The 25766-nt window shown below is 48.2% G+C and overlaps 1 protein-coding gene across 2 annotated transcripts; it reads right to left on the bottom strand.

Annotated features, from left to right (window-relative positions):
- Positions 1-1538: 1538 nt before the first annotated feature.
- SLC25A22 (solute carrier family 25 member 22) lies at positions 1539-25107 on the bottom strand (the record flags this gene model as incomplete). 2 transcript variants are annotated; one of them, XM_079537782.1, is made up of 10 exons in its annotated part: positions 1539-1692; positions 1816-1891; positions 2751-2905; positions 3141-3312; positions 4369-4487; positions 11416-11506; positions 16684-16739; positions 21690-21815; positions 22426-22455; positions 25088-25107. In XM_079537782.1, the coding sequence occupies 10 exons, from the start codon at positions 25105-25107 to the stop codon at positions 1539-1541; spliced, it is 999 nt and encodes a 332-aa protein (XP_079393908.1). The 2 variants fall into 2 exon arrangements, with proteins under 2 accessions (XP_079393908.1, XP_079393909.1); XM_079537783.1 differs by lacking the exon at positions 22426-22455.
- Positions 25108-25766: the final 659 nt, after the last annotated feature.

Below are 25766 nucleotides of genomic sequence, written 5' to 3'. Positions count from 1 at the left end.
TAAATACACAACTGAAACACAAACACCAAGCAAGCGCCTGGAGAAACAAACGAAAAGAAGGAATGGAAGGTGAATTTGACTCGTTTAATTTAAACATTGAGGTTGGGTGGATTGCACCACATGGAATAAATAATGGAGAAGATCACGGTGAGGTTGTTGATCTTGTACTTAACATAATTTACCAAGGATTAACAGCACAGCCCAAGAGAGTACTTAATGAGAAGCCCTCTGACAAGTGATTGCAGTTGGGCAGAATCCCTTTGGCAGAGTGGGTTGTGGAGCAGGGAAATGCCCCCACCACCCAACAACGAACACTTCCCCAAGGGCGAGAGGGATGATCAGTTTCTGGGATTGCAATCCTGCAGTCCCACCTGCACAACAGCTCCTTGCTCAGGGCATGGAACCTCCTTGACAGCAGCTGGCTGCAGGCACACCCAGTCAAACAACAACACAAAACCAGACCTTGTGCTTTCACCTTGTGAGGTAAGAGCAAACACACAGGCTTCATAGCACAGCTGCTGTACCTTGGACCCTATCGAAACAGACCAGGCTCCTCCTTTCATGTCCTGGGGCCAAGCCAGGAAACACAGAACCAACTGTGTACACAGCTAACCGTACACCTGCTACAGGCATCACCTCGGGGCGGGCAGGCTGAAGGAATGTAAGTGGTTTCTTTTTGTTTGGTTCTTTTCCCTCCCCACAGTCCCCGCATTAAAAAATAAAATAAAGTTGATCCCAAATTTCTCTCCTTCCCCTGCTTGCAGCCAAGCAGGGAAGGACCTCTGACATTCACATGATCCCACAGACATGTTCCCTACAGAGCAGCCACCTTGCCTCTGCACCTCACCAAGAGGGAAATCCCTTTGCTTTAAAACAAAAATTACAAAAAAAAAAAAAAAAAAAAAAGTAATGATCCCCTTTCCCTTCCTTTGATCTCTAAGAAATTCATCCTAGTCCAACTCATTTTTGAGCAAGGGAAAGAGGCAAAGGTTTCCAAGCCAAGGAACTTGCCAGACCCAGCGTCCCCTTTGCATCCCTTTGCAGGACACCTGCTCTCCTCCTGGGACCCAGCACCCAGAGAGTTGGCTGAGGGACACAGCTGCCCCTGCAGCCCCTCTGCAGGCAGCCAGGAGCCCTGGGAAGGGTGGAGGTGAATGAGGGCTCAGGTTATCTTTTTCCCCTCCCCTCTTCCTTCTAAATGCTGGGAAGAGAATTCTGGGTGCGCAGGCCCAGTCTGTGCTTACCAGTGTCCTTAAGAATTACGATTTAAAAAAGAAGAAAAAAAAAGGGGGAAAAAAAAAAAAAAGAGATATGCATAATTGGGTATTGTCCGTGGAAGGAGGGGGAGGGAACAGGCTGCAGATCAAGATAGAAAAGAGACTCTCCCTCCCTATGTTTGCTCATCTGGAGACCATGTCCCCCATGTTCCCAAGCGAACCCTCTGTGCTGTTGCTCTCACACCACTCGACATGGACGACGAACACAGGGATGAATCCGGCGTGGCAGAGGACGGGCGGGCACAGGCAGGCGTGCCAGGGCTAGGCCCGGTGCTTGGGGAGTATGTCCAGGAGGAACTCGGCAATGCCAATGAAGTAGACGACTTGTGCGATGCCAAAGAGAGGAGCGATGACCAGGGCTCGGCAGTACGCCCCTTTCAGGAAGGCCATGGGTCCTTCCTTCTGCCAGATCTTCCTGGGAAAAGACGGTGCAGGTTGGTCAGTATCCATCCCTTCCCATCCCTCCACTGTGCCAGGAGAACCTCTGGCCATGCCCTGGCTTTCTGCCTTCCCCTAGGACTAAACCCAGCAGTCTTACTTGGTGCAGTCCAGGATTCCTGAGTATGTGTCTTCGTTGACTCCTCTCTGCAAGGACTGCAGCCGTGTTTTGATCACTGGGGAGAAAGAGAGACAGTGGTGAGTGGAGGGCTGGCCTTCCCCCACAGCCCCTGGCTTGCAGCAGGCAAGAGCCAAACCTGAGAGCACTCTGCGACAGCCAAGAGGAGCATAGACCATTTGCATATATGTGCCATTAAAACAAGAGAAAGCAAGCCCACTCCTTTACAAATGGACAAAAGAAACACACAACCACCCAAAAATTAACCAGCTCCCTCCACCCACTGTGACCAAGGCTTCCAAGGCTGACCTAGGTTTAAATACTTCCAAACTCAGTATCTTTCTATAAAATGGGATCTGATTTCCAAATACTCTGAGCTATCTCCAAATGCTCAACTCCTTCTGGAACGGCAGGTCAAAATACCTAAAATACGCAGCATTGCTCTTACATTTCTTCCCCTCTTGAAGTGTGTGCAATGTTGACAAGAAAGGAGTTACTTTCAGGTGAGATTTTAAGGTATTTGAGGCAGCTGCTGTGGAGCAGAAGAAAAGGCCCCCACTTGTCTCTGACCTTTGGCACATGTGTCACTGGTTGGGGGACAATACTCCAGATGGAGATGTGCCTTTAAAGGGGCAAGTCCTGTAAAAATGGCTGACATGAACTATATCTTCCTGGCTTATCTAGTGAGTACTGCAAACTTCTGTGAAAAAAACAGCCAAGGTTCCAGCTCAGCTGAAGGAAACACCTCCAGCTCCTGGAGGCAGCTACAACAGCAGAGCTCGCTTCCTATACTGCCCTCAGTGCTCATGCAGTGAAGAGGCAAGCATGGCCATCCTGCCCCTCACCCAGCCCACCCGATGGCCTCTGAGTGCTGTCATACAGCACCAGGCTGCCAGAACAAGCTGCTGGGGACTCACCATCACAAGGATTGACAGCCACTGCAGCTGTACTACCGGCCACGCATCCAGAGAGAAAGGACACATAGAATGGGGCCTTGACATTGGGGTCTTTCTGGCCCAGCTTGTTCAGGTTTGCAAACAGCGGGAAGTAAACGATGGAGAACGGGACATCCCTGTGGAGGGAAGGGAGGAAGGGGAAGAAAGAAAGAGGACAAGGATGAGCAAAGTCAGGGTGGGACACCAACAAACCAAGCATCAAACGAAGGGCTGCATGCATGGTGTGCTGGCAGTGCAGCCACAAGTGCAGTGCAGACATGATCCCAGCTCTGCGACTGCACAGGGACAAGAGCTGAAACGCCTGTGTCACTCTCTGGAGGCTCAGGCTGACAGTTCTGCTCCATGTCCTACCTTAGCAGCGTGGCCCCCAGGCCCTTGTAGAGTCCTGCGATGCCTTTGCTGCGCAGCAGCTCCCTGGTTATCTGCGTCGCTGTGGTGCGCGCTTCCACCACCGGCTCTGCTGCCCCGGCCGCAGAGGAAGAGGTGAGCTGGGCCTGTGCTGCCATCAGCTTCTTCTGTGCCGCTGCGGAGAAGCAGAGTGTGAGACTGCGAGATGCTCAACAGCAGCCTCTTGCTGCCTGGTGCCATGGGACAGAAGGATTTCTCAGTAAAGCAAACTAGAGGTACAGCAATCATTAACTCTGAGCAGATAGACCATTTTTACACAGGCAACATGGTTCCTTTCCAGGAGCCTTTTCAAACTCTGATGCATTTCTGTTCCTTGGCCAGAAGATGGGGAGCACACCAACCCACAGGCAACGCTGTGGCTGCCACCGGCACACCACAGGTCCATGCTGCACAGAGAACGAGCTGTTTGCAGCAGCACAAACCTCTTGTGAACCCTTTCAACTATGGTTTAAATCCTTCAAACACTTTAAAATACTACACAAAGAAGATAAGGTCTGCATTAAAAGCAGCAAACAGGTGAAAGCAAAGTAAATCCATGATTATTCAGGAATGCCACATCAAAGGAGAGATTAGAGGACAAATTGGCCCATTTTCCAGGCAGTTTCAGAAGGTACCTAGTGGGCATCACCAGACATTCTCAAGAACAGGGCCATATGCTGGGCTGACTTCTCAAAGAGGTTAATAGTGACAGCTCTTCCTCCAGATTCACCGAGCCACTTCTGGTCTCAGTTCTGACCAGGGAAGGATGCCTGGAAGCTGTTAGGATAGTATTACCGTGAGGAGTGGGGAAGACAGAAAGGACACCAGGAAAGAAGGAGACAGAGGAAGTACCACAGCAAAAGCACTGCAGGATGCTAAGTCCTTCTTGACTGTAGAGAGCTGGCAAGTTGTAATCGCTCACAAGGTGCTCAACCCAGCCATCTCTCCTATCTCTCTCCATCCACCACCAGCATTTGCTGTTTCACCCGCCAAGCTCTGAGCAAAAACACGTTTTCTAACCAAAAGGGCCTTTGCAAGGCCAGGTGAGCAAAGGCTGGGAGGAAATAAGTTGGGAAGAGGATAAATTTCTGCTACAAACTGAAGTACCTCTGACTTAAGGTGGGAGGAAGGAAAAGCGTTTTTATGGCTCATTCCCTCTCCCTGCCTGGTGCACAGGGAGATGCAGACGTACCAATCCGCCCTGCATCCTGCAGTTGGATTTTGAGCATCTCCATGGGAGTGGTGACGATCACCTGGCAGGTACCCGCACCGCAGCCTGCCAGCATCTCCCTCAGCAGCGTCAGCTTCTTCCTGCCCAAAGCAAGAGAGAGATGGTCAGAGGAGGTGGCCAACATTCAGAAGAAGCCATAAGCCCGCGCAGCACAGTCCCAGACCACTACACTGGAAGGCTGGCTGTTTGCTGTCATACCATGTGGTCCCCAAGGGTGATCCATGACATACCACCAGGTGTCCCAACAGACACGCTAACCTGGCTCTGTTTCAGAGGTGCCACATGCCTCAATTCAGCAGTGAGAAAGAGGGGAACATACAGCCCTTTGCATCCCTGGACCAAGAGCTGCAGCAGTTTCCCTCCTGCCAGCCTAGTCCTTTAAACACTGACAACATCCCCAGCAGAGGCCACCAAGGAGCAAGAGGAAACAGTTCTAGCTGCTGCTTTCAACTTCTCTGACAAAAGCAACAATATGTAAAAGGTGAATGTGAGAGTCAAGAAGCAGCTCCCTTATGATTAGCAACTTCTTCAACTCATCAGCCTTTTCAAACCTACTTCCTGAAGGCAAAAAAAGCAGCTTTTACACCCAACTGGTGCTGCTGAGAAACGAAGGGCACGACAGAACCCCAGTACTTCAGCTCTGTGCATTTTCTGTGCCAGAGGGCTGGAGTCACTGGGGGCATGCTCCTGTCTTACAAAACACAGCTTCCTCCTTCCCAAAGCCACAAAACCACGCAGTTAGGGATGAAAAGAGGAACTTAGGATGCAGAAAGGCTCAATTTTCAGAAACTGGTGAGTTCTCGCCCTGTAAAAATCTCACACCACCACGGTGGCACCAGAAATCATTGGGGGAAAAAAAAAAAAGTGCTTTTGATCTATTCCTTTTTTAAAAGGGGAAAAAAAAAAAAGCAGTGAGAGATCATACAGCCAAGGGGAAACAGCCTCTTTTTTTGTTGTTTTAAACACAATGAGTACTTTCACCTTCCCACAGCCCAGCTGCTGCAGCAATAGGCAATTGCAGGTCTGAGTGCAATGAACGGAGCATTAATTGCTGCTGGGCGCCATCGCAGCACGTGCTGAGCAGCAGGCAGTGCTGGGGATTTGCTCAGCTTCCCCCAGCTGGGCATCTCCCATCTGGGCACGTCACTCTGCCCACTCCCCACCTGCCCACATGCCGCAGGGCACCCCGGGTCACAGTGGGACTGCCCTAATCCTGCTTGCTTGCCACGTCAGTGCGCCCGTTTCTCCGCCTCTCATCTTCTCCAGGCTGGGTATCAGAGCAGGCAGGGATTAGAGGCACAAACAGAGATTATGATGGCTAAATATAGAGCTCTCCACTGGGACTGAAGGAAGAAACACCACATAGTATTACCTTTTCAAATTCCCCTGTGGATGAAACGTGGGCAGAAGCATTGCTGCACAGCCCTTAGGCCAGCAGTGGGAGGACTCAGACACGCACAGAAGCCAGCTACGAGTCCCTCCACAACCTGGCAGAGCATCTCCTGCCTCAGCAAGAGCCCTGCAGCAACCCTGAAGCACACACTTGGCTTTCACCCAGCAAGACTGCTTTGATGCTCTGTTCAAAAGCTCAGGGAGATGCCCTGCGTGTTCATCTGTGGGCCATTACCCCAGCACACACAGATCAGCCCGCCTTGATTGAGCTCCATGGAGCCCCAGCAGTGCAACTCAGTGAAGGTTTCTGTGTGTGGGTGTATTTTAGAGAGATGTTAAACAGATACATCAAAAGCATGTAGAATGAGGGCTTTCGGTTTGCATCTCTTGAGAACCTGAGGGGAGTCCAGGAAATAAAAGCACACCAAGACAAGCAAATCTTTTGTCAGGAAGCTTAAAATTTACCATCCAAAGGTCAAAATTCCATCACAAAACTTTGCTAGTCTGCACATAAAATGAGTTGGAAAATGGATCACCTCTAGATGACAAGAGAGGTTTCAACTTCAAGGCACCACAGGCTTTATCCTCAATGGTCTGAACACTGGAACATCCCAACTAACTTCAAAAGCCACAGTCTCTACAAGGACTTGGTCCAACAAGTGTCAGAACAATCTTTCATCACAGCAAGAGTGTGTTAAATATAACAAATATCCCAAATTCTGCACCGATGGAAATTGGCATACTGATGTCAAGTTGATCTTTTTCAAAAGTTTCTAAAAAATCTTGGCTGTGTAGGAGATGCCAGTGCTGGGGGAAGGACCCCAACCATTCCACAATAGGTGTGACAAGATTCCTAAAGGAAGGAAAAGTCTGACCTAAGGAAACATCCATAACAAAGCCATATTATAGGAGCCAAGATGTTCTTCCCAGCTTGGACATCACCTTCCTCACTCATAAAATAACCTCTGCCTTTGGTCTGTCCAAACAGGTTGCACAAAGCTCCTGAAGAGTTCAAATCAAAGACAGTCAGTTGGTTTCTAACAATGTAAATAGCAGGAAGGGAAACAACAAGGGCCATGTTCCTTCCAGAGGCTCCTGCTGTGATTAAACAATCCACCTCCAGCTCCCTCTGGATTAACAGCTGAAAGTGACCTCACCTTCTGGCTGACCTTTGGAGGCTATGACTTCAATCCACCATAACTCTCTATGCTGCTGTATGCTAAATAAAAGGACCTCAAAGACAGTTATTCCTGAAGGGACACAGTGAGATTATGAACTCTGAACTTGCTCTTTCTCCCACCCACAAGTCTCAGAGGGTTGGATGAAGGTTATCTGCATTAAGGAAGTATCTGGGCGTCCAGCAGATAACAACAGGAGAGAACTGGCCCATTAAATTTCTTGTCAGAAAGTGGTGATGCAGTGGCCCAGGGAGTGGTGGAGTCACCACCTCTGCAGGTGTTCAAGAACAGTGAAGATGTGGCACTGAGGGACGTGGTCAGTAGGCATGGTGGGGGTGGGCTGTGGTTAGACTTGGAGGTTGTTTCCAACCTTAATAATTTTGTGTTTGTACGAGTGTGTGCAAGGTGACACAGAAGCTCAGCAGCACAAATAATGGCAGCATCTCTCCTTCCTAAACCAAAAGCCTCTCTCCACAGTCTATGTGCACCTTGCAGCTTAAGGATCACCCAGGCCATACAATCGCTACTTATCCAGGTGCCACAGAAGAGATAGTCTGAGTATTTTAGGACAGCCTGAAAGAGGAGAGGATGGAGGAAAGAGCCCATCCAGCAAGGCAATGGAGAACAAGCTCCAGTCTCCACATCTACATGGAAGAGCAGGAAAAGTGCTTTGTTTGCCTCTGGGATTACAGTCAGCTATTTCTCTTCTCCAAGCAAAGCTGGACAAGAAGGGGGGCAGAAAGGAAGAAAATTTGCTGGCATCAGCAAAAGAACAATTAGTGCAACCACAGTGGTTTAAGTAGGAACCCGAGCTGCTCAGTCAGCACATCTCCAGCCTTTACTCCAGAACAACAAATAAAATGCAGGTAAAGATGATGGGAGTGGTAAGAGAATAACATAATGACAGGCTTTGAGGAGGAAGATGAACAGCAGGAAACTCATCCAGGGACACTGCAGAGCTTTTAAGATTAAGAAATGTCTTTTATAAGAAGACATGAGACACTTTTTACTGGAGCCAAGGCAGAGCACATAGCCAAGAACCAAACCTGGCAAGCATGTGGCAAACAGCAGCTATCTGGCATTAAATGCTCTGGAGATAAACATGAAGACACTTTACAGGGACCAGCTTTTAGTAAGCGCTTATCATCCAAATTCAAAGAGGACAAAAAGCATTATAGGCAACACTTGCACCTATGGAAGTGTCCACACATACTGAGTATCTAAAAATCACTGTACTTTAAATGCATGCAGGTGTACTACCAATTTACATTGCTTTCTTAGCTTCATGCCCATATGCTTCATATCCAAGTGCTTCACTTAGCTCCAGTGATTCTTGCTCTCACATCCTCTGCTCCAGATGATTAAGCTGCTGCTGTTTTAACAGCAGCTCTGAGTTTATGGATTTCTTAATCCATCCAGCTTCAGAAATTCAGAGAAAAATCTCATCAGTTCTCTGTAGCCTAAAGCGAAGAAGCTTCCCCTCTCACATCCTACTTTCCCAGAAGCACAGCGATGAAGACCTGCAAGAAGATGCTTCTGCAGATCCCCACTTCGGCTTGTTGGCCTGGAAACTGCAGGGACTCTAAAGGCAAAATAATCACAGGACAATGCCACGTTTTCTAGGGGGTTTCCAGTACTCACAGGCCTCCTTGTTTCTAAATGAGGTGGCATGTGAAGACCAGCACAGTAAGTTTTGTTTCTTCTGGAAACAAGAAGTGTTATCAGCAGGCTGCCACTGGTGTCAATTTGAAAATAGAAACAGGAAAAGAAGCAGAAATTAAGCCTCCTGTGAGCACATTTCTCTTGTAACAAAAGGGAGTGGGAAAGCACTGCAGGAGGGAGAGTGCCCATCTGAGTTGGCCCCAGGGTGGAGAGACCTGCAGGAGCAGAATTCTCCAGGCTCAGGGGAACAAGAGCACCAGTAAGGACATAAAGCCCCAATGTCAACTCCTGAAGCATCCATGAGAGCAGCCAGGAAGGGGAAAAAAAAAAAAAAACAACCAAAAAAAAAGAGTCTAGCACAAACCTGCAGTGATGCAGTGATAAAGCCCCAAAATAGTCTTCCAGCAATCTGCAGCCAGGAACTTCCTACATCATTTGTGTTGTTTTCCATCTGGCCTTTTGGAAACAGGCCTTATGCCACATTCTTCTTCCAGCAGTTTAAAAGCAGGTTCATTTCAACATCAAGTTTTTTCAAAGCAGGGAAATAAAAAAAAAGCAGCTCACTGGAAGTTGCTGAGTATCTTGAAGCTATTTTGGGCCATTTGCCACATGTCCACATTTTGTGGACATCTCCCTGTCCACAGAATGCTTCTTCGAAGCTCAAGTGGAAGCCAGACTCAGCAATTTTGGTCAACAAATACTGATAAAATATGCACGTTTTGTAAAACAAGGAACTGATAAAAAACACATTTCAAGCAAGGTAAGTGCCAGCAGCTTAGCAATGAAGGCATTCAACGTTAAATAGAAGACAACAAGTCTAGAAGATTCCTGCCCTGTCTTCTAACAAAATTAGCCAGGGAGAAGGGGACAGAAGCATCTCAAGGGAGAAGCCTGCAAACAGCTTGGAAAATGGGACCAAGAGCAAGGCAACCCCCTGGCAGACACCCAGCTCCATCACCCAGTGAAATTTGTCACGTGAGCTGCACATGGGAAGAGATCCTGGGAACTGCCAGCAGGAAGGTGGCACACAGCCACCAGAGCGTGGCTGGGCACAACCTCTCCAACAAGGTTACTTTCACCATCTCCATGCCTGCAACTTCCTTGCAAGCAGAAGAAGGATCCCCAAATAAGCAACTGTCGCACAGTTTCTAAGAGTCCTCGTGCTTCCTGGTAATCTTTGGCCTTTCAGCAACTCCCTGCTCCCCATGCCCTAAGCAAGGTCACAGCATGTACAATACCTTCCAGTTAGATCCTAGTTTCAGGGCCTATACCAACCACAGCCAATCTGCAAGACACCTTCTTTTGCACTGCATCTTGGAATGACACCTCTAGTTAGAAATATCTTAAACTGTCTATAACCACAGTATCAAGGTTCTGTCCAACTCATTCAAGCTATCTCTACAAGCAGAGCTGACCAGACTTTGTTCATTCAAGTCCCCCACAGTAGTTGACTTCAACACCATGTGTGATGTCTAGTTCACTTGCCACCTAACCAAGGCCCAACCTTTCTTTTCCTCCAAGGGAGAAAAAAATGCTTCATAGTGAGACTCAACATATTAAGTCTTTACTTCATAGATGGTAGCAAAGAGCTAGGCTACAGCAGTACATCAGGGCTTGCTGTGCTGTATGCTGCAGGGATGAGACCCACCACTTGGAAGAAGCAATGAGGACATCATCACCTCCCACCTTCTGTGCAGAGTACAGAGAGACACTATTTGAAGAGACAGACGATCACAAACAGCTGCGAGCCGATGAGTCACACAGACGTACATTAAGTGCTGCTTAAAAAGACTCCAGAACAAAAAAATAGGTGTAGGAAAGGCTCAGATCCACAACCTGTGCAAATCTGCAGACTCCACTGACGTTGCTGAGCCACTGCGTTCTGGCATGGCATGTTACAGGAAGCTGTTAAACCAAGTAATTCTGGCAGAACTTTGTGTTTACAGCAAGGTGAACTGCTGGGTTAAGAGTTAAGAACTGGGATTTTATTGTAGACAGGTTGCTTTCTAACTACTGAAAACATTGCCCTTGCTAGGCCCTTCACTGTCCGTCTCTGGAGAGATGTCTTGATCTCGAAGGGAGACATGAGTGTCATCTGAATTATAAAGGAAATATTCTGGTGAAAACAGCATTAAATATCCAAGGTCTGGCTCCACACAGCTGCCATACTGGTGCTTTTTACCGGCATTGAGTTCATTAACCCAACCTCTCAGACTAAACAGATAATCTTCATTTGGCATTTACACTGCCAGTGCCCTTTGCCAAACTGAAGTTCATTCATCACCTCTTCTCAGCTCTCTGGAATTATTTTCAAGCTATGAAAGGACAAGAGGGTGCTAAAGTTTAGGTTCTACACAACTTGAGTCACAATGTGTTCAAGCTACAGTCACTGAAAAGCCAGAAAGAAGACAGCAGCACCCAATGGGATGCTGTGGACAAGGCTCCTCCCAGCAGCTGTCTGAGCAGCCATCAGTGCTGCTGGGTTCCTCTCAAATACGCTGCTTACAAAGTCTGGATCTGTTAACCTTGTCCAAAAGCTAGGACTATTTTTAGAAGCTTGGATAAAAACCAGTCATCTAGTGAAGAGCTTTTCACTTCCAGTTTTAGACGTTACTTCTTTAGCTCAAATGTAATCACTGGCTGAGCTGTTCAAGGTCAACTAATGTTTCAGTTATCACATCACCACATTATACCTTTACTCAGACACCCCAGCAGCCTCATCCCAAGAGCTACTGTCTTTTAAGTTAAATGCTTAAGGTCTGCATCCTTTACTCACCCATCTTTGGAGAGGTGATGCCGGAAGAAGTCATTGGCTGCCAGTTTGATAGCCTTTTCTGGTGTCACTAGAGTCAGGTTCACTGCAGCACCTAGAAAGGAAGAGAGGAAAAACCCACTGGAGAATGAGAATGAAAGAAGGAGCAGTTAACTGAATTATTTAGAAACGCACTGCAGCTCAAAATCGAGGACAGAAGAGCTGGAGGTTGGCTGATAGCAGCTGGTACCTCTGCAGGGACTTCAGCCAGCGCTGCACAAACTCCTGGGGTTAGATGGTTGCTCTTATGTATCACCACTGGGTGTCACCCTCTGAGCAGTTGCTCAGTAGGACAGTTAAGCTGGCTTTCTGTCCGTTGCAAGCCATGGCTAGGCTGGCCTGCTTACCATGGACCAGGGCTGTAAACAACCCTCACTCCCATTACCCACTGAACTTTCTTTTGTCAGGAGCAAAAAGCAGCAAATCCCTGCATTGAGCCTGCCACAATGGGCAGCCTACAGGGCCTGGAGGGCCTTGGGACAAGCATTAGCACAACACAACAGCTGGCAGGCAGCTTTCAAGCCGCCCAGGAGATAACAAGCTGAAGGGATGGCTGGTCCCATCTGAACACTTTGGGTTGGGCACCATTAGATCAGTGCTCCAGAATATTCTCTTCCCTTTGAACGTTACAGCTCAGAAAGTCCTCCAGTAGATAGTGGTAAGATTTCCCAGCCTCTACATTGAGCTCCACACCTTTCAGGGGAGCTTGGTACTTGCAAACCATCAAAACATCTTTGCAAGACTAAATACAAACTTGCCTTTGCCAGGGTACACTTTTGCATTTAGGCCTGCTGTGGAGATCAAAACAACTAGTCTCAAAACTCAGGTTTCCAAAGACAAGCCCGCACTCACACTAACCTTTGAAGATCTGGGGGCCATGTTTTCAGGAGGGATGAGCTCAAATTAACAGGAAGTGTAAGGGCTCAACAGACCTACGGAAAGTCAACTCAACTCTATTCCTGAGGATGAGCTTCTGCCTCCCTCCTTTCAAACATGGTTACAGAACCCATAAATAAGACGTGGAAAAACACAGGCTTGGGGGACATTCTTCAGATAAGGAAGTGGAGTGGCATCACAGCTGGGACTGGGACACGGGAATCCTTGAATCTGCTTCCCCTGCTCAAGGATGCATCTCCATCATATGGGAAGTCCCCATCAGAAATAGACAGCACTGACAGGACAGCCTGACACATTTTTCTCTCTCTGACAGCAACATTCAAGTTTTGTGAATCCACACAGCCTGATTTTCAAGTGAAGTGGCTACTTGCAGAACATTTCATCAAGTGCCAAGTGGAAGACAACCTCAGCATTGCTCCTAACAGTAAGGAAGTAATTGCCTGTAGAGTACTGAGACAGCATAAATCACCTTTTCCTTAGGGAAAAAAAAAAAAAAAAAAAAAAAGAAGAAAAAAGAATGTATTTGCTATTCTAACAGATGCACAAAGGGTTTCTCAAAAGAAAGAAATATAAACCCAAAACATCAAGGAAAAAATCTAAGTGTTGACATGTCCTGACATCCTCCAGGAACCATGGAGGCTTTCACATCAATTTCTCCCCCGACTGCAAATAAAATGGAGGGAAATAAAACATGCAAAAGATAGGGGAAAGTTAACCAGTCTGTTTTTTCCTACATCTTTGATATTTTCAGCAAAGCTGCTTAGCAGAGAATGGATAATCCCTGTCCTCAATAATCCATAACAGCTTCAAATCACTGGAGGAGGAGAAATGAGATACTTCAGCTGCTGGCTGGATGCTTTCCATGGTGTTTTCTACCTGGTTACAAAAACCTTGCAGCTCTTCAATTCTAGCTATGCCAACGACTATATTTCCCTAATTAAAGCTAATTGTGGCCTATAGGCAATGCTGCGTGTCTCTGAAGCAATGGCAGGCGACTAGAATGCAAAATAAATTGTAATCATTAAATTAAAAAAAATGTTTGGAAAGGTAGGAAAGAACCACAAAGATTGAAATCAAGTTGTTAGAGGCAGAAACAGTTAGTTGTTTGCCTGCTAAATTGTTAAAAGTGCCTTTTCTCACTGAGCCCTAGGTTTTGTTATTAAACACATTTTTCATAGAAGCTTATATACCAACAACAGGCTACATAACAGAGAATTGAATCACTCTACTTCTGAGCCCAGTGCAGCACTAGCACTCTTGCTTATAAACCCTAAACAACCAAGCTGTCTTACAAAAAGGGAAGGAGGGCATATCCCACTTTGTTGGGTCATCTCATGGAAAAATAAGCCGGTGTTTTCTCATGCCAGAAAACAGAGGCAGCTCCTCACCAAAGACATCAGAAACAAACCAAAGTTGAGGAAGCTGGGCAGTGATTAGGTAGAACCAGGGCAAAACAAACGTAACTATCCCAAACATTAATAGGGTACACTGAAGTTCGGAAAACTTGGCATGGCCCCGGCAGTCTGGGGTAATTTTGGCAGGCAGCGTGTGAATGGGGGTGACGTGGGAGATATTATTAACAGAGGCAAGGGAAGGCTGACACACTACTGTAACACTGTGCTAAGAATATACATCAAACAAGGTGCAGCTAAACTCCAAACGTCATCAACGGCAAAGGACATTTCTCCAGCCTGATCCAGGCCTGTGGCTCCTGCCAGCTAGGTTAAATGTCCGCTCTACAAATAGCAGCGGGACTTTCCAGGACACGTGCTGGGATCTGTAGGTGACTTCTGGATGGTTTGTACCAGGGATTGGAAAGGGCTTCTGCCAGACTCTCCTTCCATTGGTGTCCAGAAAGTCCAGAAGCCCAGGGCACTATGAATTATGAATTCATTTGCTTGACATCACATCTGAAGGCAGCCCGCAGACATCCCTTAGCACAGGCAGGGAGATACAACACCACCCAGCTTTGAGGCACTGCTGCTACCTAGATATGGAGTAAACTTGAGAAAATCCTCTTATTTCTCAGCCAAACAAGGCCAAGAACACCTGTAGTTTCAGAGAAGAATTTGAAAGAAACATTGAGATTGTCCCATGCACCAGAATTTTCACTATGGGCTACCCATATGGAGCTGGGAGCGTGTCACGTGCTGCCCGTAAGATCTAACAGGATGACTTGCAGAAAAGTAGCCTGCAGGCTCAAGCCTCTCTTCTGTCTGCACCAGTGAGCTTTGGTTCACACATGAAAAAGGCCTGAAGTCACAGAGTGGGGAAGGCTGGGCCCAAGCAGACCCTTTTCTGTCCTCTGACAGAGGACAAGTGTCCTGCAGGGATGATCAATGTGCTTGTGACCACCATGGGACACAGCAGCTGCCGCTCTAGCCTCTTAACAAACAATCCTCCTAATTTCAGCTTAACATCTGAAAATAAGTGCTTGTGAGTCACAGCATAACCTCTGCTGTGGAGCTGGGACAGACGGAAGGGGCAAGAATCCACCCTACCGTCTGATTTCCATCTCCCACCAGCTGCAACTCTGAGCCGTATTTTTATCTTCTTCCCAGAAAATATGCTTTCTACAGGTCTTGGATGTATTTTACTGTCTCATCTCTCACTGAGAAGGAGGAAAGGGCTTCTAATATCAGCTCCCACAACTGAGGTACAGAGAAAAGGACCGCTGTACTTGGAAGACTCATTTTAGCATCCTGGCCATACTGACATATCTGTGAGTTTCAGGCTGCAGCTGTTCACACAACCTTTATCCAAACCCAGCTCCTCATTCAGTAATTGGAGGGGACAAGTTCAAGCCATTATCAGCTCTCAAATGGAGGAAATGAGGTTAGTGGGAAACAGACCAAGTCATCTGGACTCATCACTGCTCCTACACAACAGGTGGGAAAAGAAAGAACTATCTAAAACCCTCTGTCTTCTTCCAGGTTTCTGCTTGGAAATGAAATGTGGCCTGGAGGTGCATATCCTTGTCCTTTCCAGGATTGCAGAGTCTCTCTCAAGGGCCCTGACAGCCCTACAATCTCCTGTGTGAGTTCCCAGGAACAACTTCTTCCCTCTGCTCCCCAGGAAGCTGCCTGCCAATGGGTATTTATGGCCAAAGTTAAGGCATGCATCATTCCTGGCTAGGAATACAGGAGCATCTTGTGGAAAAAGGCAAGGGGAACACATTGCTGCTAGCACTGAGCATGGAGCTTGCCAGGATTCCTCAGGGTTATTTGCCCTGTTGCCTGCTCCCAGAAGAGCTGAAATAAAGCAGCCAATCCATCCCCAGCATCCACCTCACTCCCCCAAAACGCCCACCAGCAAGTTTGGCAAGAGACACCGCCTTGGCAGCCAGCTGTTGTTCCAACAATGGATGGCCACAGAGACTGTGCTTCCTTAGGAACTATGGAGGGATTGGCAGGAGCTGCTGCCTCTGCCAACAGCAAGGAGCCAGCATCTCCAGACTCTTGCTTGAGAAAGAAGCAAGGACTCATTTAAACAATGCTGTCCTTTTATGAAGCTTTATCAATGAATGAGTGTCACAAAGAACGCTATCTGAACACACTATTTATCTCAGAGATAAAAACTGCACATTCAGGCAATTGATTACCAGTATGTAACGTGAACTAGAGTTCAGCATCAACTATGCCAGCTGGTCTGTGTTGACAGCCAAGGCTATAATTCCATGTTTTCCTTTACTATGATTGAAATCAGAATTTGGCCTGCAATTCTCTCCAAAATGTTTAAAAACTTTCAAGAATTCTGCATTAAAACTAGAAAAAATATCAACAGAAGAACTCACTGCTACAATGGACAGCCTAAACCACAGAGCCAGGAGACTTCTAGAAGGCTAGCACATAGTGTCAGAACAGCTGGAGTTCCATCATGAACCATCCTTTTTTTTTTTTACAGCTCCAAACAGGCCTGATCGCATTGGCACAGGCTCTGACATAAATTCAATTAGCAACAACAAAGTAAGACACTTTGAGACCTTTGCAACTACCGCTCTGATGAAAGTTATGGTGCCCAAGGTTGGGAAGTGCACACCTGCAGTCCTGGGACAGTGGCTCCATGTAAACTGCAAGTAAAGATGACCTTTGGTGGATGATTTAACACCAGAATAGGCGTGGGAGGACTCCAGTCCCAGATGGTGGATTGCTGAGCAGACATCTGGCATGGAGCAGTCTACTTTCACACACAGCTGCAGGTGTCAACATCTGTGGGTATTGCTAAGGTATTGCACTACAAGCCAAAGAATACAGGCTTCTCCTCCCACACATACACACCAGTGCTTGCAGAGCAAAGCCATACAGAGCTAGAGGAGCCTGCCTCAGCCCTTCTTACCTCTGTACATGCCAAAGTAGCCTTCCGAACGAATAGTTTTAATGAGGCAGTCAGACCTGCGAACAAAACAGAGAGAGATAAACCACAGCAGCTCAAAGGTGGGTGGGAGCAGAGCAAACAAAACTAATCTCCTGGAGTGGTTTTCATTTACAATGTCAGCAAAACCCCGAGCCGGGAGGGGAACAACGTCAGCCGCTGAATGCGCCATTGTTCCGGCTGAGTCCAACTTCAGCCCCTAATTCACAGGGGCTTTGAAACCCCCGGCTTGCCCCACGCATGCTGTCTGCTTTCTAGAAACACAAAAGGGAAAAATGTCACTGCGAGGGCTGTTTATCCAGGGTCCCCAGTGGAGAATGCGCGTGCGATGCTCCAACAATCAGCTCCCCATGCACATACTTTTAAATCCAGCTCTGGAAATGAAGCAAGGAGGGGGGTCTAACCCGCCCAACGCTCGACTTACTCCATGAAATTTGACACAAGGCACACAAACACGAGGTGACCTGAGCGCTCAGTCATCTGTGGCCTCCCACTCAGCTCCCAGCGCTGACTTTTAACACTCTGCCTCCCCCAGCAGCAGCAGCAGCAGCGCTAGAGCTCAAGCCTGAGGAAGCAGCATCGAGTGCCACCGAGGTCAGCTCCTGACAGAAAGCTGTCACTTCCTTTGTTTTCGCTGCATTTCCTTTAGATCTAAAAGCTCTGTACACACATGCACAGTCCAGGAAGCACAAACTCAGCTGCTGGCTGAAGGTTGCTCTGAAGTCTCTAGGAAGGGGCAGGTGCTCGCTGTGGCTGTGCTGGAAGGGAGAAGTGTGCATGCAAGGAGGAAAAGGCTCTTTAAAGCAGTGATAAGGGAAATGTAGTTGAAAACGGGAATATGTTTCTGAGAGACTGGGCAACATAAAGAGGAAGCTTCACATCTGCTCTGCAGTAGTGCTGAGGTGGGAGAGAAGGAAATGCAGGCTTCTCTTGAGGTCTTTTTGCCTTCTTCGGCCAAGGTGGTTTTTAGGGTAATACATTTGCAAACAGCCCACCTGCAGTGCAGCCAAGCCAAGGCAGTGAGCCTCTCTGCTTTACTATGCCCCTATGTCATGACTCCTCCACCCCTTTGGACACTGTTCTTCCATATCCTCATCAAGCTCTTCCAGTGTGATGCTGGAGACGAGGCATCTTCCCCAAGTCATCAGCGCTGCTTTGAACAAGCCAGAGCAGAGGGGAGTGGGAAGAGCTGCCTCCTCACCAAGCTCATACAGCCCTGCTGCATCACTGTGAGCCCTGCACCTCGCTCCTCACCCCTCGTGCTGCTGCAAAAGGCAGTGAAGCCAAGGCCATGCCTGCCTTACTTCCTCTGCTCTGAAGAAGGGTGCCAGGAGCCACAGCTAACATTATGCAGAACAGTGCATGGGGCACACAGTCAAAATCTCAGTTCTTTCCATACTCCAGGCCTGCTCCAAAGCATCTTTGGCTCTCTCCAGGCAAGATTTATATAATTTTTCCAATCAAACCATCCTACACTCCCCTGATGCTAAAGGTTTCTTGAGCAGGGCAGAAGCAACACACGCTGTCTTAAAATAAAAAAGCTGAAGTTTTAAATGAATTCTTTGGCTTCCTGGGGGCTCAGCAGACATCTCTGAGATCTGGTATCAAAGGGCATGTAGTATTTCCTGAAAAACAAGCCCCTACAGCTGGGGAGCATAGATAAGCCCTCCCAGTATGCACCTATCTTAAGGGTATTGCTGAGGACACACTACATGCTTGGAACAGCATCCTCTCAGTTCCATTCCCTTGCTTGTCAAGGCAGTACACTGGACAGCCTGATGTTATCTGGATGTGTTATCCCTGTTAGTTCCTTGTTCTTGCTGGCCTCTGGGCCCCCAGAAGACTCTTATCCCCAGTGGTTCAAGCTCACTTTCCTCATGTCAGAGCGATGTCTTCCATGTTACTCATCCACATTCAGGCTTTGTCTTGAAAGGAGTCAGCTCAGATACACAAGGTAAATCCACTGATTCCTTAACAGTGTTTCATCTCCCAGTTGACCACGGTTACAGAGCAGATCTGCAGTTGGCTGGTGGGATTAAAAGTCTCTCTCCTCCTGAGCCTTTCCAGAGCTATGACATGCTGCCGTTTGCTCCCAGGGTTGGTGCCTACAAATCCTCCATCCTGCTCTCCCTCTCCCTTGCCATGGTCAAACCAAGAGAGCCAACTTGAAAAGAGAGGAGGAATGGCAGCAGGTCCGACCTCAGCGACGCAAGCAGTACCCATCCTGACTTACCTTGGTTCCTCAGGTGCCTCTATGTAACAGGTTTGAAGCCCTGAAACTGGAGGGTAACGTGGCTGAGAATGAGGTGGAGGGACAACCTCCAAGCTTTTCTAAGGAGAAGCGGTCGCTCCATGCTTGAAGACTGCCTTACCCGATGGGATGCATCCACGGGTGCTGAGGGAGCTGGCAGAGGTGATTGCTGAACCACTCTCTGTCATCTTTGAGAGGTCTTGGAGAATGGGGGAGGTGCCTGAAGACTGGAGGATAGCCAATGTTACTCCGGTCTTCAAAAAGGATAGGAAGGAAGATCCAGGTAATTACAGGCCAGTCAGCCTCACCTCTGTCCCTGGAAAGATGATGGAACAGCTTGTGCTGGATGCCACCTCCAGACAACTGGAAGAAAAGGAGGTTATCAGGAGTAGTCAGCATGGGTTCACCAAGGCAAGTTCGTGCTCGACCAACCTGGTAGCCTTCTACGATGTTGTCACTGGCTGGTTAGATAGGGGGAGAGCAGTGGATGTAGTCTACCTTGATTTCAGCAAGGCATTTGATACTGTCTTCCACGACATCCTTATAACAAAGCTGAGGAAGTGTGGGATAGATGAGTGGACAGTGAGGTGGGTTGAGAACTGGCTGACTGGCAGAGCACAGAGGGTCGTTGTTGGTGGTGCAGAGTCCAGATGGAGACCTTAACTGGTGGTGCTCCTCAGGGGTCAGTGCTGGGTCCGGTCTTGTTCAACATCTTCATCAATGACCTTGATGAGGGGATAATGGCCACCCTCAGCAAGTTTGCTGATGATACAAAGTTGGGAGGATTGGCTGACACGCCTGAAGGCCGTGCTGCCATTCAGCGAGACATGGACAGGCTGGAGAGCTGGGCAGTAAGAAAGCAGATGAGGTTTAACAAAAGCAAGTGTAGAGTCTTGCATCTAGGGAGGAATAATTGCAGGCTTCAGTACAGGTTGGGTGAGCTCTGTGGAGAGGGACCTGGGTGTCCTGGTGGACAACAGGTTGGCCATGAGCCAGCAGTGTGCCCTTGTAGCCAAAAAGGCCAATGGCATTCTGGGGTGCATTAAAAAGAGCGTGTCCAGCAGGTCGAGGGAGGTGATCCTCCCCCTCGACTCTGCCCTGGTAAGGCCTCATCTGGAGTACTGCGTCCAGTTCTGGGCTCCCCAGTACAAAAAAGACAGGGATCTCTTGGAAAGTGTCCAGTGGAGGACCACAAAGATGGTGAAGGGCCTGGAGCATCTCTCCTATGAAGAAAGGCTGAGTGAACTGGGTCTGTTTAGCCTTGAGAAAAGAAGACAGAAGGAGCCTGATCCAGGTCTATAAATATCTAAGGTGTGGGGGCAGAGTGGCGAGGCCAGACTCTTTTCTGCAGTGTGTGGAGACAGGACAAGGGGAAACAGACAGAAACTGCAGCATAGGAAGTTCCACACAAATGTGTGCAAGAACTTCTTTACAGTGAGGGTGACGGAGCACTGGAACAGGCTGCCCAGGGAGGTTGTGGAGTCTCCTTCTCTGGAGATGTTCAAGACCCACCTGGACACCTACTTGTGTGACCTGGTGTAGGGAACCTGCTTTGGCAGGGGGGTTGGACTCGATGATCTCTGGAAGTCTCTTCCAACCCCTATGATTCTGCGATTCTGTGATTCTGATTCTGCTCAATGCTGTGGGCTTGAGGCTCTTTAGTTGCTGCTGCCTGCCACCAGCCAGCAACTCAGGGTGCCGGACACAGAAGGAACGAGAGGCAAGGCGAGACATGAGGCTGCATCCTGACAGCACAGGGAGCAGAGAGCGCTGTAACTGTCAAGGGGGGCACCAGTCTGGTGCTTGTTGCCTACAACCAAGTTCACACATAATTACACATCAGCAGCTAGAGCAAGGAGGGCCAGAGACTGAAACACTCAACACAGCGCTTCCTTCCTATTCCCCCTGTGCTCCAAATTCACCTGGGCAGGGATGTGGAGTATAACCAGTGTGGAAGAGCAGGAAGCAGGCAGCACAGCTTCTGAACAAAGAAGCAGGAGGACAGGACACACACACTGCCTTCAGTCCCAGCCCTCTTTTGCCCCTCAACAATACAGAATTTTTTTAAAGAACTAAGGCTTGTCTCTGTACTGTAAGAGAAAGCACCTCATGCTAAGTACAGCTCATGTTCCCACAGCAGACACGCAAAGCACAGGTGGGCTGGATACACTTGTGCCTTCCTTTCCTAATGCTCACAGCACAATTTCTTGGACAAAGGACTGATGGGAAACGACAGTGTGTGTCAACCTGTGATGTTTCAGAAGGACTGCACTGCAGTGCTCAAGAGCAGGAATAGGTGATTGTGCCCTTTTTAAAGCACACAGCAAAGGAAGAGGTTGTTACCTCCAGTATGACAGTGAGGGAAATGAAAGAGCCAGAGATTTTCCCAAGCACTTGGTTGTGGCCTAGAAGAGAAACAAACCAGGCTTTCTCTGCTGAGCCCTCCCTGCCCTTTTGACCGGTGCTGATGAGCAGAGAACACACTGCTCCCAAGAAAGGGACACAAACAGATGCACCCTCAGCAGATCTCACCTGCTGGGCTCAGCAGCCAGAACAGACACTTTGCTTGTTTTAGCACAGCTTGCTTTGAGATTGTCCCCTGGCTTTCTTGGGGATAACCAGTTCCTAGAAATGCTGAGCTCACCTGAAAGAAGTAACAACGTAGAAGGATGCCCTGCTGAAAGCCCAGTGGCAAGCTGCCCGTGCGCAGTGTACTCACATGCTGGTGTACATCCGCTGGCCATTCTGCTGGTTCTGCAGGCGAGTTTTTGCCAAGTCAATGGGAAATACACAGGTGACCCCAATCAGCCCAGCTATCCCTCCATTGATCAGCTTGGCAGGTAAACTGTAAGGAGACAAGAAGCAGATGTCTTAGTCCTGGGATAACTCCAGGGGAGGGAAAGAAGAACAAATGTGCATCAGTGCAACCAGGCAATTAGCAAGTCACTGTGTGATAAGGCTGTCCACCCCAAGCATGCAGAGAGCTCTGCCGCAAGGCAAAGCTCAGCCCTTGCTGTACATATGGGGTAGGAGGGAAAGGCAGCACACAGCACCAGGACAAACCACTGCTGACAAGGACCTGCTTAGCATCGAGTGCTCTGTGCGGACAGATTTTGGTCAGGGCCGGCTGGCATTCAAGGCAGCAGGTTTGCTGGCAAGTGGTTCCCAGTGCTGTAATCAGATACACACCGAATGAGAGGTGCGTGGCATGTCACCTGCTCCTGTTACGTGGGACAGAGCATGGCAGAAGCGCGGCCAGCTACAGATCCACAAAGCCATTTCCGGACCCACTGCTGGGGGAAAAGACACGTGAGCCCAGCAGAACACTGGCAGCCACGTGGCTCAGTGGGCTGGCAGAGCAACACGCGGCACAGAGACATGAGCTCATACTTCTCAGTGACACCAAAACCTGTTGGCTGAGCGTGCTTCAAAACTGTGGGGCTTTTTCCACTCATCCTTCTGTTCCCAGAGGGAATTCCTGGAATCTAGAAGCAGCACTGATTGAACACCAGAGCAGCTAAACACGAGTTCCCAGCAAATTCAATTACTCAAAATGCCCAGTACTTACATGCTCAATAAACCACTACACACTGAGACAAAGGAAGCCTGTTGGAGTCAGCTCTCTCCAATAAAGCAGGGGAGATGGTTCCCTGAACACAGGATGTGTTAAAGTGATGGCAGACAGCAGCCAAGCATGAGCATACAGCTGGGCCAGACTGCAAGACCTCGAGACTCTGCTGCCTCAGGGATCCTAGCATCACAGTCAGAGAGGGAATAGCAGTGCCTGCAAACTCATGCCTCAGGACACAGGGAAATTTCAGACAGTAAATACGCCTCATGGTGTACTCCTCACCTAACCCACTGTTACACTGAATGCTGAGGGTAGAGCAATTCATGTGAGTCAAGATGGAGGTTCCACTGTATTATAAGACTGGACCATATCAGCCTCCCCACGTTCAGCTCTGAAGTCACTGCTGGCAGGCTGCAAATGCCAGCCATGCGTTGTGCAGCTTCAGCTCTGTCACCACTTCTTTAAGTGTCTCTGAGACACCCAGGGCAGGCAGACACTTGCCTCTCACAAGCTGTTCCAACCGTGAAATCACCTCAGGGTTTACATCAGGTGGGAGTGAGGCACAGGCACGTGGCAAGCATCTTGCCCATGAATCACTGATTTCAGCATAGACCCCAGGGAACAGCCTGATGAGTCCGGGCAAGCCAAAAACTTGGAGCAGTGTGGGCTGCAGAAGACGTCTTGCCTTATCTGCAGGTGGGAAATCCTTGCTGAACACTCCCACTGCATCTGAACCCAGGTATTCAGGGACCCCTGAGCACTGCAGAAGGAAACTAGTACAGACAGTGCAATGGTCTCTGGTGAAACATTTAGATAAAGTTACACGTGTACAATTTCAGAAATGCAATGCCCTTGATCTCACCTTGCAGCAGACTGCTGCTGTGGATTTTAGCTATCAGTCTCATTTTGCTAAGGGTTGACAGACCTGTGTCGCAAGGGAAGAAGTGTACAGTGTATCCTTCAAGCTTCAACAGATCTCCTTGCTTGGCTAGTGACCACTGCACTGTCATGGTTCCAGAGATGGGAAGAATGACCTAAGTGGGATATTGTGAAGGAATCGGGGCACAGGGAGGAACCTGAAACCAAGGAACAGATGGAATTGGGCACTGCACCTGAAACAAAAACTTTTCCTTCATGACTAAGCCACCCCATGTCTTAGCTTGGTACTTTCTGTTCTCACAGGATGAGAACACACAGTGCTTTCTCCCCTATTCTGCACAGCACCTGCCTCTCACAGCCCACAGTACAGTGCTTAGTGAAATGGGGCCAATACAGGCTAGCATACAAATAAAGCCACTTGCTAGGTTTTACACTAAAATGGGTAGAAAGACATTCCAGTTTTACTAATGCTCTTCCCCAGTCCTTCTAGCAGCTCCTGTTCACACTGCCAAGAGGGCTTAGAAAGGGCTGGAGGAGGTCTCAAGGAGACATCTTCCCTTCCTTGAATGCCAGGTTTCAAGGGGCCACAGACATCTGTTCCCTAAGCTCTGCTAAGGCTATCAGGGACACGCACCCGCCAGGCTTCACAAAGGTGAATCTCAGCATGCCTTTCATTAATGTGAGAGAAGAATGCCAAGTGCTTTCCAAATTGGATAACTGATGACAGGCCAATCTGGGCATATAGACACTCTGCAATGCTGTCTTGTTATCAGTGCAGCTCAGAACTCTCTCACTTGCAGAAGGAAGGAGGGCAGGAAGATATTGTGATCATGGCAAACACTAAGAAGAGGAAGCATTCAGACATTGCCGAATTCTGGTCCATGTTTCATTCACCCAGTGATCCAGGCTAATTGCTTACCTCCTGTCTTGAGCTGGCAATCTGGAAAGGCAGGTGTCAGAGAAGGGCCACACAAATAAATGGCACATAGGAGTCATTCATCTCAAGCAACATTACAAACAGCAAAAAGTTAAACGTAAATGTAGTAGTGGACAGATCCATTTGGCATAGATCTTAGGAAGCTAAGAGGACAGTGGTGCCTTCTGAGAAAACACATCCCAAGTCATTTCCAGAGAGGACTCAAATTAGCTTCTGCATATGCCAGGGCCAATGCTCTTCAGTTCCCACTGTGCACTTAAGAGTTACCAATTATTGTTGGCACTCCGTGTTCCTGAAATCACTCAAGCATTCAAGAGCTAAAGAAGAAGGGCACAAGTTTGCATCTGCATGGACTTTGTAATTACAAGCAATAGACTCCTGGTTGGCCAAGGAGCCAGCTTTGTTCCCTTGAAGCTATCAAACAGCAGGTCAAGGTGACCTTTAAAAGAGGAAGCAAAAAGCAATGGACTCACTAGGGTCAAAAGCAGAGAGCAGATAGAAGTGAGAAAAAAGAACAAAGCAGAGACTGCAACAACATGACAAAGACACAAAATAAGAAAAGACCATATAAAATAGGTAAGAAAGGAGCAGCAAAAGAATCAAAGCTCTTTATGGCCAAAAGAGAAGCTCAGGTGATTGTCTCCAACCTGCCATATCACAGAAGGGATTGAGTTGGAAAGACTTACAGAGAAAAATTCAAAGCACAACTAATTTTTTTTTTTAAAGTTACCTGATCTGTTTATCAGCCATTTAATTCCAACTTGATCTTGTTAAGAAATGGATTTGTTCCTTCAGACAGTTCCTCAACTACTTCTTCACTACTTCTTCAGTCACTCCTTTTCCAGTTTAGCTTCTTCCTGGGAAAGGAGAGAGACACCAAGGAGATAAAGTTGATAACTGGGCACTTACACTCTTGCTGGGCAGGCTGCAGGGTGAGACAGGCAGAGGAAGAAGTGACTTAAGAGAGCACCCGGTCTCCTCTGATAGAGGAGTCTGAGCTGCTGACTGAGCTCCCGAGGGAGCCTTATAAATATATGTCTGTGTATATACAAATATAGATGCACAAATGGAAGGAAGAGCTGCCAGAGCTGTCATGCTCCAGGAGCACGTGAGCAACCTTGGGTACCGCTGTTCTGGATGCCAATGCACAAGCTCTGCCAGGCACCCAGGACAGCGGTACCCAACACTGCCCTTCCAAACTATCAGCATCTCCAGACCCAGCCCCCTGCAGGTCTGCACTCCAAGACAAACAAATGTCATTGCAAGATGCCATGCTTGTCGTGAGGCATCTCAGCATCACTCAGCCACTCTTCTCCCTCTCCCCTTCTAGTTGCTACCTGGGTGGTGAGACCAAAGCAGAGGAAATTTCCTTTTCCTTTCCATCAGGAATGGAAATTTGCCCTTTGATT

Source organism: Tetrao urogallus (genome assembly GCF_951394365.1).
Source record: "Tetrao urogallus genome assembly, chromosome: 6".
NCBI lineage: Eukaryota > Metazoa > Chordata > Aves > Galliformes > Phasianidae > Tetrao > Tetrao urogallus.
The sequence above is the reverse complement of the archived record's forward strand: the minus strand, read 5'-3'. Positions and strand labels throughout refer to the sequence as shown.